A 12,909-nucleotide genomic window follows, 5' to 3' on the forward strand; every position below is an offset into this window, starting at 1 on the left:
TCTTTGGCAAGTTTACTCTCTATTGTAGCCCAATTTTCCCTGTTACAATCAAATCTCTGGCAAAACGTACCTTATAAAAATTAATATATATGGAGATATACCTATCTCATAGAACTGGAAGGGACCTTGAAAGGTCATCGAGTCCAGCCCCCTGCTTTCACTAGCAGGACCAAGTACTGATTTTACCCCAGATCCCTAAGTGGCCCCCTCAAGGATTGAACTCACAACCCTGGGTTAGCAGGCCAATGCTCAAACCACTGAGCTATCCCTCCCTCCTTAGATTGTTTACCCCATTATTTTGCCCCTCACTTTGACATTCCTCTTTTTCAATCTTGTTAAACTTCTAAATCTTTTGTCTTGCAGTATTTTCAAGGTAACCTCTGCCAGACACACCAGATTTACTGCCTTCATTACACCTCAGCCATCTTTTACTTGGAGAACCTAAGGCAGAGAGAAGATTTTGGAATCTATCTGAAAGTAAAGTGTTGGTTTTGCTCTCCTTGTTGAGTCTTCAACCATCCTATCCTGTCTTTAAAAACAAATTGGAAAAGCCTATATTCTATTTTAGATAACAGTCTATGCCTTTTTTCTTGAAATGCTAATGATACCACAGATTTAAATATACTGGGTGGAATCCTAGCTCCATTGAAGTCATAGGCAAAATTTCCATTGACATGAGCACCTTCAATGGCACCAGATTTTCATCCACTACATTCATACAGTGCTTTTCCAATGGCAACTGCATCTTAATGCACATTCAATTAGTGCAACCTATAAAATACAGAATTATTAGATGTTAGAACTAGCTTCCAACCGGGGCAGGTCAAACAGGTGGGCTGTTAATCCAAACCTGTCATATGTTACCTCCTATCTCAGGGTAGGAGCAGCAGGATTGGCCGGTGTATAATGTCCTGTGATATCTGCAAACACTGGGATGAGAGTGAAGCAATTGACATAACTAAGTAACTAATGCAATGATCCCCTCTTGGGATTTCCCAACACTGAGGGAAGAAGCTAAAATAACTGCCTATTTTTAGGGGGTTTGTGGATTTTCTGTCTTATGTATTATCTGCTCAAAGATCAGACCTTGTAACAAATCTCAGATTCTGTGATTTAGGTTGCCAGCTACACAGCCCGTAGCAGTGAGCCTCCAAGCCTGGATCAACAGACTCAGGACTAAAATTATCTGTGTAGATGCTGCCGTTTCGGCTGGAGCTCTGAAGCCTAGGAACGGCGTGGGCTTCAGAGCCAAAGCTCCAGCCTGAGCCTCATCTTAAAAGTGCTGTCTCCACAGCTATTTCTAGCACGGTAGCCAGAACCCCGCTGGTCTGAGTCTGTCCACCCAGGCTCTGAGACTTGTTGCCATGGGCTGCTGCTTAGGGCCACGCTGCCTTAGGGCCAGACTGTGACCCTGTTACTGCCAGTAGTGACTCTGATGAGTAGTTACGTGAGCTTCAGTGGGCCTATTCTTACAAGTAACTGCTCACCAGTGCAAGGAACAGGTTCTCATGCTAGCCTTAGGAACATTTAAAATAGAAACATAAAGTGTGGAAGCCCGAAAGGACCCAGCCACTCCAACAGTATGTACAGACAGGGAGTAAGTATTGCCAAACTCAGGCATTCAAAAATCATGAGTCAGGCCCCCAAAAATCAGAAGATGGGTTTAAAAATCAAGTGATCTTAAAAATAATAAATATGGGATTCTTTTTATTTCCCTTCTTATTTTTGAGCCTTTAGGATCTGTTCAGGCCACATCTTCAAGCTTTTCTCTGCAACCAAGAGGGATAAAAACTTACTTTAAAAAAAATGAAAGATGAGATTTTTATATAATCACTTGACTCCAGGTGCTGCTGCTTTAATGAGAACACCAAATAGCATGAAACTTATACAAAACACACAATCGTTGGCACACCTGAGGAACAGGAGATTCAAGAGGCTTTTGTGTGAACTGGGAGAGGCTGGTGTGGTGGTTTTGTCACTTAAGCTCTGTCTTTATTTGAAGTCTTGTTTATATTCACATGGTCATATCAGACTTTACAAGCACAACATTCAGAATAAGATGCGTGCTTTATTACTTCATTCTGAGTCTGAATTCTCTTTGCAGATGGAAGTTAAAAGCATGTGTTTAAACCAAGCTAACAGCACCAAACATATGAATGTAATGAAAAAGCATGGTAGTGCCTTTGCGTGTTTTTGTGAGCCTGTGAGAAGGGAGTTGGTAGAGTTTTCATTTAACCCGAGGGAGAACACTTGAATGCTTTCCCCCCCTTTGAATATTTATATCTCTGTGACCCATCTGGAAGGGAAGAGAATCTCCTTGAGTGCACAGGATGGAACTAAAACAGCAGCTCATAGATGTAAATGTCATTTTTACCCCTTGAGATGCTTTTTCCAGTAAAACAAAATGTAACAAAGGGTCCTGTGGCACCTTATAGACTAACAGATGTATTGGAGCATAAGCTTTCGTGGGTGAATACCCACTTCGTCAGACGCGTCTAACGTCTGATGAAGTGGGTACTCACCCACGAAAGCTGATGCTCCAATACATCTGTTAGTCTATAAGGTGCCACAGGACTCTTTGTTGCTTTTTACAGATCCAGACTAACATGGCTCCCCTCTGATTTTGTTTTACTGTATCTGAAATCAGTTGGGAAGAAGAGAGAGACTGGGAGGCTAGCACAACAATACTACATTTAGTGGCTTGGCTTTTCCCCGTCATGTAGCTGTATCTCTACAGGGGGAGGGATAGCTCAGTGGTTTGAGCATTGGCCTGCTAAACCTAGGGTTGTGAGTTCAATCCTTAAGGGGGCCACTTAGGGATCTGGAGCAAAATCAAAATGGGTCCTGCCAGTGAAGGCAGGGGGCTGGACTCAATGACCTTTCAAGGTCACTTCCAGTTCTAGGAGTTGGGATATCTCCATTGACTTGACTTAAACTCTTGCCAAGCTTGAAGAGTTATTGTTTATGGACTGCTAAAGTGAGCACGAGTGGTCAAATTCTGCTCTTAGTTACACTGCATATATCTGAAATCAGTGGTGTTAATCCAGATTTACACTAACTGAATTTAGCCCCCCATACACTGCATGGGATAGGGCCTGCCATTTTTATTTATCTTTAGCATCACACAGACCAATAGCACTACATAAATACTAAATAATGGACACCATCATTTCAAACTTGCTCAGCTTTCAGATTTTACTCTATTTAAACCTGAAAAATGAGCTCACTCTTATGGGCAGCTCCAGGGTAGTAGCCAGGTGTCCTGCCCCTACTAGAGGCATTTGGGGTCTGAATAGCTCGAGTACCACAAGGAGTCCCCCAGGGGCAACAGACACCCATCTAAGGGCACAACTCACTCTTTTATAAGCAGTCGAACGTTGGAGAGGAAATGGCTCTGGAGGAATCCCCAATTGAGATTTTTCTTGATAAGATTAAATGATATAGTGAAGAAACGTATTCTTAGGAATTAGTATAATGCCTGAAATGTGAAGTTATCTATACCAAAGATTAATCTGTGGGTCTGATTCAGCTCCTCTTGAAGTGAAAGGGAGCCTTTCCATTGACTTCACTGGGAACTGAATTGGCTTCATCACAAGTGGATCCCCAGTTCATTTCAGTCAGCTGATGATGCAGCTAATTGCTTATTAACGGCTTTGTCAGAAAGCACCGCGAGTTCGTAGATCCTAAAACAGGCTTTCTTTATATTCAGTAGTGGTGTGAACAAAATGAACAGTGCAAACGACTACATCTGCCAGAATTGCTGGTGGCTCCTTTACACAGACTGACCCGATATCCCCTCCTCCTTAACAACATCTGGAAGAGAAGCACTGATGCAGCACAGAAAGCCACCATCCTCTCTATTAAGGAAAAGGTGGAAAAGTCCTTACGTAAGTAGCTGAGATTAAAAGTCAAGTTCTCTGTTTATCATTTTCTCTGAGGATTTACGCACTTGAGGTTCAAATGTAAATGAGGTTGGGTTTTTTTTACTGTTTGAAGATGTGATTGGTGGCATGAAAAACTCATTGTGATCCCTTTGAGTCCTTCTCTTTTTCTCAAAATTGCCTGGTACCATTCTCATATTGTCAAAGTCTTCCCTCAGGATGGTAATACAGCACATAAATCAGTCAGTCACTTGTATTCACAGAGAATCATTTGCATTGACATGCGAACAGCTGAGAGTAGTTCACAAATGGGAACAAATCAAGGAATATCTCAAACAAAGAGGTCTTTGAGATGGAGTCATGTCTGGGAAGGATTCGGAGGGTCTAATCCTTAAAAGAATAAAATTCCACACACAAGGGGCATATTATGCCAACAACCTTTCTCAGAATGACAGTCTTTACATGTAAGGTACCTAGGGAGCCATCTCAGCTAAGGAAAACTTTCTCCAGCTTATGCAGAAAAAAAATCGATGGGTTTTTATACTGGATTCTATTTTACATAAATAACCTATTCATTCAATCATTTCCTGAAACCCACAATTTGCAGCTTTAAATATCTGATAGCTCTGAAGCTCGTTATAAGACAAACTTATTCTCCAGTGCCCCGATCCAGCTCCCACTGAAATCAATGAGAGTATTAATAGATAGAAAGTGAATATACCTATTGGCATATGCCTGGACCAGTGATCTCTACCCAGGATTACAAATCAGGAAGTGGCTTTGGGCCACTTAGCCTGTTTGCCTTTATGTCCTTATCTGTGACATTACAACTTACCTGCCTTGCTGGGATGGTGTGAGGGGTAACTTTACCTCCAGCGTTCCCTTCCTTGCTGAGTGTGTTTGTGCACACTGCAATGTTGCATGCAAAATTAGAAGTAATATTGAAGTTTTGCTCTTGAAGGCCCTGATCCTGCAGACTAACACACGTGCTTCACTTTACACACTGTGAATAGATCTCCTGAGTCCCAGTCCAGTGCTTGAATCACAAAACCATCCTTCCTTTTAAAGTTTGTTCTTAAAGATTCTCATTGATTCCAATGGCTTTTGAATCAGACCCTAAATGATAAAAGCTAATTTACCCTTAATTAAACCAGTAAAGAACTTTCTCATGCTACTGGAGTCCAATTTGGAATATCAAGTTTTTTTAATTGAAGTTTAAGACAAAATAATAAGTGAATCTTTAGAGTCAGACTTTTTTCCAGTAACAAACTGGTAATATGACATCCAAAATATCACAACAGTGTATTAAAACCTGTTTAAACACATGGGGTGAAATCCTGGCCTCGCTGAAGTCAAGAGAAGTTTTGCAATTGACCTCAATAGAGCCAGGATTTNTCTTTTCAGCAAACTGGAAGAAACTATAGAAGAGGGTAAGTGACATCATCACTTGGCCTCATTCCTGCCACACTCAACACCTGGAAACACATCTGGAGGACAAAGACTTTGAATTGGGGAGTATGGTCCCAGGCTGGAGGAGAGTTCCAGTGTGTGTACTGAAGATCTCTGACCTCTTTGTACCATCTGTCAGGGTAAGACACTGCTTTATTCAAATCCTGTTTAGTTTGTAGCACTCACTGTGAATTTATTTTATTTCTTAGGTAACCAACTTTGATCTTTAAAAAGCAACAGAGGGTCCTGTGGCACCTTTAAGACTAACAGAAGTATTGGGAGCATAAGCTTTCGTGGGTAAGAACCTCACTTCTTGCATCTGAAGAAGTGAGGTTCTTACCCACGAAAGCTTATGCTCCCAATACTTCTGTTAGTCTTAAAGGTGCCACAGGACCCTCTGTTGCTTTTTAAAGATCAAAGTTGGTTACCTAAGAAATAAAATAAATTCACAGTGAGTGCTACAAACTAAACAGGATTTGAATAAAGCAGTGTCTTACCCTGACAGATGGTACAAAGAGGTCAGAGATCTTCAGTACACACACTGGAACTCTCCTCCAGCCTGGGACCATACTCCCCAATTCAAAGTCTTTGTCCTCCAGATGTGTTTCCAGGTGTTGAGTGTGGCAGGAATGAGGCCAAGTGATGATGTCACTTACCCTCTTCTATAGTTTCTTCCAGTTTGCTGAAAAGATGTTTGCTTGTGATGTAAAGGTCTGCCCACATCGGTCAAACAGTCTCCATTATATATGCCCTCTCCATGAGAAATCTCCATTGTATACAGTTCCTGGGATAGTGGATTCTCTTTAATGGGCTGTCAGCACGACTGGCTACTCCACATTCGTACCTGAAAGGCTGGTTATGGATGTTCCCAACCTCACAGCATATTTCAGTAACACAAACGTAACAAAACTTCATAACTTCCCATACAATGATAGCACATACAATCCAATAGGACATTAATATTAAATAGATCAAGACTTTTAAAATGATGCCTCACAAGGCATACTTTGTACAAAACATATCATAATTATATGACAGTGATGAATATGGGGGTTCCAGGGTGTTGCTTTGAGGTACAGAGTGCCACAAACTCCCACTGAAATCACTGGGAGTTAGCCAGCTAAACACCTTTAAGGGTCTAGGCCAGAGTCCTCCTACTTCCACTGCAGTCTAGCACTGTTAAAGGCATTCAACATCTCTCAAGCTTGTTGTCAACCATGGGGATAATTGATATTTTGTATTTTTCAGGAGATCTTGAAGGTAAAGTAAAATGGCTGGACAATTTTCAGAAATTTAGGCAGCTGCAAGAGGTTATAATTTGGCCTCCACTTTGGGATCGTGACAAAAAGTTCTTTCTCCCAGAGGTAAGCAGTGTATTCACCACTATTTAAATGTTAGCCTGAGGACTTTTTCTGTGAAGAAAATTTTCATATAGTTCCTACATTTGCCCAACCTTAGTGTTGTGGTCTAAAGATGATAATCATCTCTGTAATCTAACTAATGTAGATGTACATTATTATTATTTTTATATTCTGGTAGCATGTAGATGCCCCAATCAAGAGTAGGCTCCATCGTGCTAAGCACTGGGCAGACACATGTGCACAGATGTTGTTAGCCTTGAAAAACTTAACCTCTTTGTGCTTAGCTTTACTCACACAAGTAGTTCAGGGCTGGAGAGAAGGACTGTTCCCTGCTGCTGCATCTCTGGCAGTAACCAGAGTCCTCCTTTCCCCTTCTGAAGCTCAGGGTCTGTCTTTTGGGAGGTGGAAAGGGTTTCTACTGCACTTGGCTCTAAGGATGGAATGTCACCTGGCCCAACAATCTATGGGAGATCCACGCTGCTTACTCCAGGGAGCTGAAGCAGTATCCCAACCCAAGAATCGTATAGGATTGATACAAATCTTACTTATTATTATTCCTTTATTAGCTGGTTGAGGTAAAACCATGCAAAATTGTTCACCTTCCCCACTTCCCAGGATGAAACTAAGAAATTCACAGGTTAGCATTTGAATAATATAAAAATATGAATTTTCCATGAGAATGGGTTCTGCTTTCTGCTGAGGTGACCCATTCACCTCCCCTTGCCTTTGAAGCATGCCATTAAGTAACATTATGGTACAGTTGCTAAGTGGGGCTCACCTTGATGTTCAGTGCTGGTAAATTCACTAAATTCACTCTAAAGAAGATGATCCCAGTTTGCATTTTCAAAGAATTAAATTTGTTTAATCCATAGTATTGCTGAAAAAACCCTGGCCATGCTAAGTTGGTAGTTGTCGGCCATGCTTAGTTTGATATAAACCTGCACATCCTACAAATACGAAGAGTATTTCTCAGACTCCTTAACAACTGGTCAATTTCCAGTTCCAGGTCAAATTTGTATGATTCTCTTTTCTATTTTTTCTTCCAAGTGTCTGAAACATATTTTAAGAGAAAACATGAGTGAAAACATCTTGTCTTCCTCAAACAGACAGCTTCTTCATGAAGGGAGGTTAACTCTTGCAGGTAAATGCCATTTTATTCATGTGCCAGCATTACAGCACCATATTCTGTATGGTCAGTACAGCACGGATCTGTGCCCCACTGATTAATTAGAAATGTGGATCAAAGAAAAACAAATATGCAACATGTTATACAGCGAGTGAAAAATAGCTAAACTGCCAAGAGGAGAGTAATCTGTGTGATTGGTTATTGTCACATCTGGATGGCCAACCTGCTAAATGCTGACGGAATCAGCTTGACTGGCCAATGTCCAAATTTCAGAGCTGGTTTTTTATTGTGATATTCAGGATTGTGGCTCAGGGAACACCGAGGAAGTTGAGACTGATTTGTAAAAAGGTGTCCTTGTTATTGTGTAATTGATCTAGGTATCTAAACAGTTCTAATGCATCTATCACTTTACTAGTATCTAGGTGCCATATGTAAGATTAAGGAAAGAATAAAAAAAACATTTTTTTCATCCCTCCTAAATTATAAACAATTTTTCTAAGGGATTAGCCTTGGTGGATGTCTTCAAGGAGGAAGGTGTTACCACACTAGATTGTGCCCGCTGCTAGCGAGGAAAAGCTTATTGAAACGGGGGACTCTTGAGACTATCCCACCAGTGACATGATCTTGCCCAGCTGCAGTATATTACAGCATTGGAACATGTCCTTCACGTCAATCCCAGCAGCATCACATTGTGTTGCTGTGGCACAACATAACACAACGTCGTATCTCTGCAGCACAAGCATCATGTTGTAAAGACGTGCAGGTTTGTCTGGATGAATAAGTCAACATCCCTATTTGAGCATGCTCATCCCTACCTGAGTGTGAGGTAGAGACTGGGCAGCGTCAGCATCCCCATCCTTATCCAAGTGCAAGGAAGACAGAGCACAGAAGAGGCACTGAGAACAGCACACTGGGGTGGGATAAAGGGCTCAGTGGTGGTTTAGGCATGAGAAAAACGTCTTCAGTTTAAAATTCCCTGATTAGTGCAGCCGGGCACTGAGGCAAAGAGAATAAGGTGTAGAAGTTGTGATTCACCTTTCTCCTACCCTCACAACTGGGGATGAGGGGACCAGACCAAGATTTCTCCTTCCCCCACAGACACAGGCCAGTAACAGGGAGATGAAAATGTAAGGTGGTAGAACAGGTGTAATGGTTGGGGCATAAGAATTAATACAATTCTTTTTTAACTTATAAAAATTCATTGCTATTGTTTGAGAGGGTTTGGCGGAAGGGGGCAGAGCACAAGTTTTTTTAATCCAGCTCTTCCTCTCATCCCCAAACTTTCAGCCAGCAACCCTCATCACCTGAGCTGTCCACTGTGATGAGATTAAGTACTGGTACTTATCAAGGATCTACATTTCTTGCAGGAAGAAATTTACATTGAAGACAGATAGGATGGCATGTCCCTAAATCTTGCAGAAATAAATTTGCAAGCTTAACTTCTTTTAGCTAACATAAGCAATCTGAGAGAGCGCGTGGTTTGGCAATATTTCTTGATCTTTTCATTTTCACGATGAAAATGAATAAACATAATTCTAACCAGGTTGAGATGCTGAAAATGGGAAAGTATCTCCTAAAGACACAGATTTAAAAACACACACAGTCTGATACTGAGGTGTGCTGTGTGTCTCCAAGCCCAATGTCAACACCCTGAGGTGCCCAGCATTTTTACTCTGAGATAATTCTCTCGAAACTGAGTTGTTTCTTATTACACCTTGAAACCAAAAGGAAAATGAGTAAAATGTTGATCATAACTTCCATCCTAAGAAACAGGTTTACTTCACTGGACATTCCATGACTAAAATGTCTCCTCCTACCATTCTAAAATAGTGTAATCAAAACCTTATGTTAAAGCAGTATTGGGAATCAGAAGCAAACAGACAAGGGCCCAGAAATCCTGACTGGAGCCTGCCACACCATCTCAGCATAATGCACCACATATGAATATTAGGGATGGTATGTGGAAGACGCAGTTCTTAGTAGCTGGCTCACAGCTCTGGGACTCATGGCTGAAAGTCAGGCTGGCCACAAACCTCACCACCTTCAAAATGAAAACCTCAATTCCCAGCAGCAAATGGATTCAAAGGATCGATTATCCTTATGTTGTTATAAGTAGAAGAAATACTTGCTCAAGCTCACAATACCTTCCCCCACCAGCACAAAATCAAAGGAAACATATTAGGTGCAGCCACTGTAGAAACTGTAAGACAATGATGGGCAAAAGTACCTACCACAAATTGAATAAAACATAACAGATTAGTTACTGTACATAGATTAGACAGACTACTGGATAGAGTTTACAATAAAAAATGTACATCAGTATAATCCAGGTAACACTATGTGATCAAATATATACCACTGCTAAGCACGAAGGAGCTATAACAAAAATTATGCAAGAGCTTGAATATGATACTTGGGCCTTAAGAGGCCCAAGGAAAGTAAGTTTTAAACAAATAAGATGGGGAGTCTCATGTTACTTGGTGGTGTACTGTTTGTAGTATCCTGAATCCCTGGTGAGATAAAGGGGGATTCTCATTGTAGCTCCCACAGCCTTCCAGCCAGCTCGATTAACCAATGTGCACTCGGTTCACTTGCACAGAGCCCCCATCTCAGGGGCAACCTGACCACCCAGAGGAAAAACAACACACACACAAAAACCCCGGGGCCAGGAAGCAGCGGGGTGTGGCATTGTAGGGGGGGAAGGGCCCCGCCTACACGCTGTGTCAAGAGCCAGTGCAGGACAGGAGCCACTGTGGGGTAAGTGCAGGATGGGCACCCTCCAATTATTCCCCCTGCAGGCCTCCCACTTAAGTTAGGGGGCTCCCCAAAATCTTTAATCCAGCCCTGCTTCCTACAAGTGGCTAGTCCATGACATCGTTAACCTCTAATAGCTATTGGTGTTGCCTCCTGAAATAAACCAAGTCGTTTCCAAACTAAAACATTTCAGAACAAGCACTCAATGAACTATTTTCCCATTCTCCAGATTGCCTGTAAGTGAAAGTTCTGGCTGTCCCAGTCTGACCTGTAACACTGAGAATAGAAATGCATTTTGAGAGATTGTTCATTTCAAGACAAACATTCTGAGTATGGAATTTCCCAACGGCACCACACCTTCTGAAGTTAACATTTTATTTAATGCTGGCCCTGGAGTACTCCTATCTTGGGTATCAGAAGTAACAGGCGGGGTGAAGACACCAGATATAAAAGGCTTATGAGTGGCCAGTGATAGCATGAAAGGGTGTGGACTGAAGTCAATACAGCTAAGCGTTATACAATAAGAATATTGCTGGTAAGAGAGAACAGGGGCAGACAAGAGGAAAAGGCGGGAAAGGATAAGGTCTGCAGAAGAGAAAGGAAGTGATTCTGGAAGAGACTAGAGTAGCGAGACAGGACCATGCAAGAAATAAAAAGAAACAACAGCAGATTGGAAATCTGTAGAGGGAGCCCCAACGATAGACTGAGGTGCAAGCTCTACCCTCTGGGCATTTGATCCAACAGACTCCCAGAGCTCTAAATGGTTTGCCACATTCCAGGATCCTGGGGTTTCCCTATTTCCCTTTGAAACCATCACCTTTGCTTCTGATGCATGATCACTCATTGTTTATACTACCAGAACACCTAGAAGCCCCGATCAGGACTGGGGCCTCCACCTTGAAGACTTCAATACATACTTATAAAAAATAACTTCCTCTTAAAAGACTTTTGTTTCACTATTTCTTCTCTTACCTCCAAGGTAGTGATGGAAGTTGAGTCCACTCTACGTTGTGTAGTTACTGAAGGACCTTTATAATGCCATCAACATGAAAATCTGGGCTGTATCATGTAGGCACAATGGGGTGAGACGTTGTACAACTATTTTTAAGGAATCCAGATGAACACTGGAATTTGCCCTCATTATGTGTCTGCAGTTGCCATAGGGTTAATATTCCCTGGTGACCCAGTTGTTTGGTTGACAGCATGCTGCTCTTTGTAGCTGTGTTCAAAGATATATGATCTGAGTTATTTTGGCAATGAGAAACTGCTGGTCTTTTATGATAATGTGGCTGCAATGTGCCACAATTATGAATGGCCAAAATGACAAAGCAGAATGCCTTTCAAGTCTGGAGTGTGTGAGAACACAAAAGAGACAATGAGTGGTGGAGTGCCATATTTGGAGGTCTGCTTAAAACGTGCTTAAGATCTGCTTTAGAATAGAAATTGCAGTTCCTCAAAACAATCATGCTACTGTTTTGTTTTTCTCCTCAGAAAGTACAAGGATCCTTGATGTCTACCTCTTTCTATTCAATGATTTCCTATTAATTACCAAAACTAAACGTAACAAAAAGGTAACAATGGGCAGAAACAGTCACACTTACTGTATGTGTTTTTTGCAGCCTGGAAAATATTTATGCAAGTATATTGGAAGAATTATTTTAAAGAGAAACATGCAAGTGGAATAATGTATATGAAGGATAGTAATATATTTTTTAATATAAATAGCAAAGAGTAATATACACCACAGTAGTTCTTCAGGGCAATTTAAATCACAAGAGATGTGTATAAAGGTGTGATGTTATAGGCCTGATATGGTGTCCAAGGTGTGTATTATTGGATATTTCTTTAATTCCTTTACCATTCCCCCAGTTCCCATACGCAACATACTGGATCTCTAAAGCCAACATCATCTTCTGAAATGTGCTGGGCACTTTAATGGCACATATCAATCCTATAATCCCTTTTGTGTAAAGAAATCAGAACCTTTGGGAGCTAAAGGGGAAAAGCAGAGAGAAACAGTGAAAATGTTACCCTCGTGGAAAGAATAGCAACATACTCAGAAGCTCTGGGTTCTATTTCTGCCATTGCCCTTGCCAGGCATAAAATGAGAGCAAGGATACTTCCTTTGTAAGGCACTTTGAGGTCTGCTGATGAAATGCACTATATAAAAGCTAGGTATTATTAATTATTCACCACCGAACAGGCATTAGGCATTTGAGGCTCCAGTGTGGGCTGTAGTCCACGAAAGCTTATGCTCTAATAAATTTGTTAGTCTCTAAGGTGCCACAAGTACTCCTGTTCTTCTTTTTGAGTACAAAGTCAGTTAAATTTATGAAGA

General features: G+C 41.3%; 1 protein-coding gene across 1 annotated transcript in view; it reads left to right on the forward strand.

Moving 5' to 3' along the window:
- The window catches only part of PLEKHG7 (pleckstrin homology and RhoGEF domain containing G7), a 52,779-nt gene that overhangs the window by 22,398 nt on the left and 17,472 nt on the right, over positions 1-12,909 (forward strand). Inside the window, exons 9-13 of the mRNA XM_034769803.1 lie at positions 364-477; positions 3,713-3,887; positions 6,579-6,694; positions 7,739-7,832; positions 12,063-12,142. Of these exons, the coding sequence (XP_034625694.1) occupies positions 364-477; positions 3,713-3,887; positions 6,579-6,694; positions 7,739-7,832; positions 12,063-12,142 (579 nt within the window). The remainder of the gene's footprint in view (positions 1-363; positions 478-3,712; positions 3,888-6,578; positions 6,695-7,738; positions 7,833-12,062; positions 12,143-12,909) is intronic.

This window comes from Trachemys scripta, chromosome 1 (genome assembly GCF_013100865.1).
Source record: "Trachemys scripta elegans isolate TJP31775 chromosome 1, CAS_Tse_1.0, whole genome shotgun sequence".
Classification (NCBI taxonomy): domain Eukaryota; kingdom Metazoa; phylum Chordata; order Testudines; family Emydidae; genus Trachemys; species Trachemys scripta.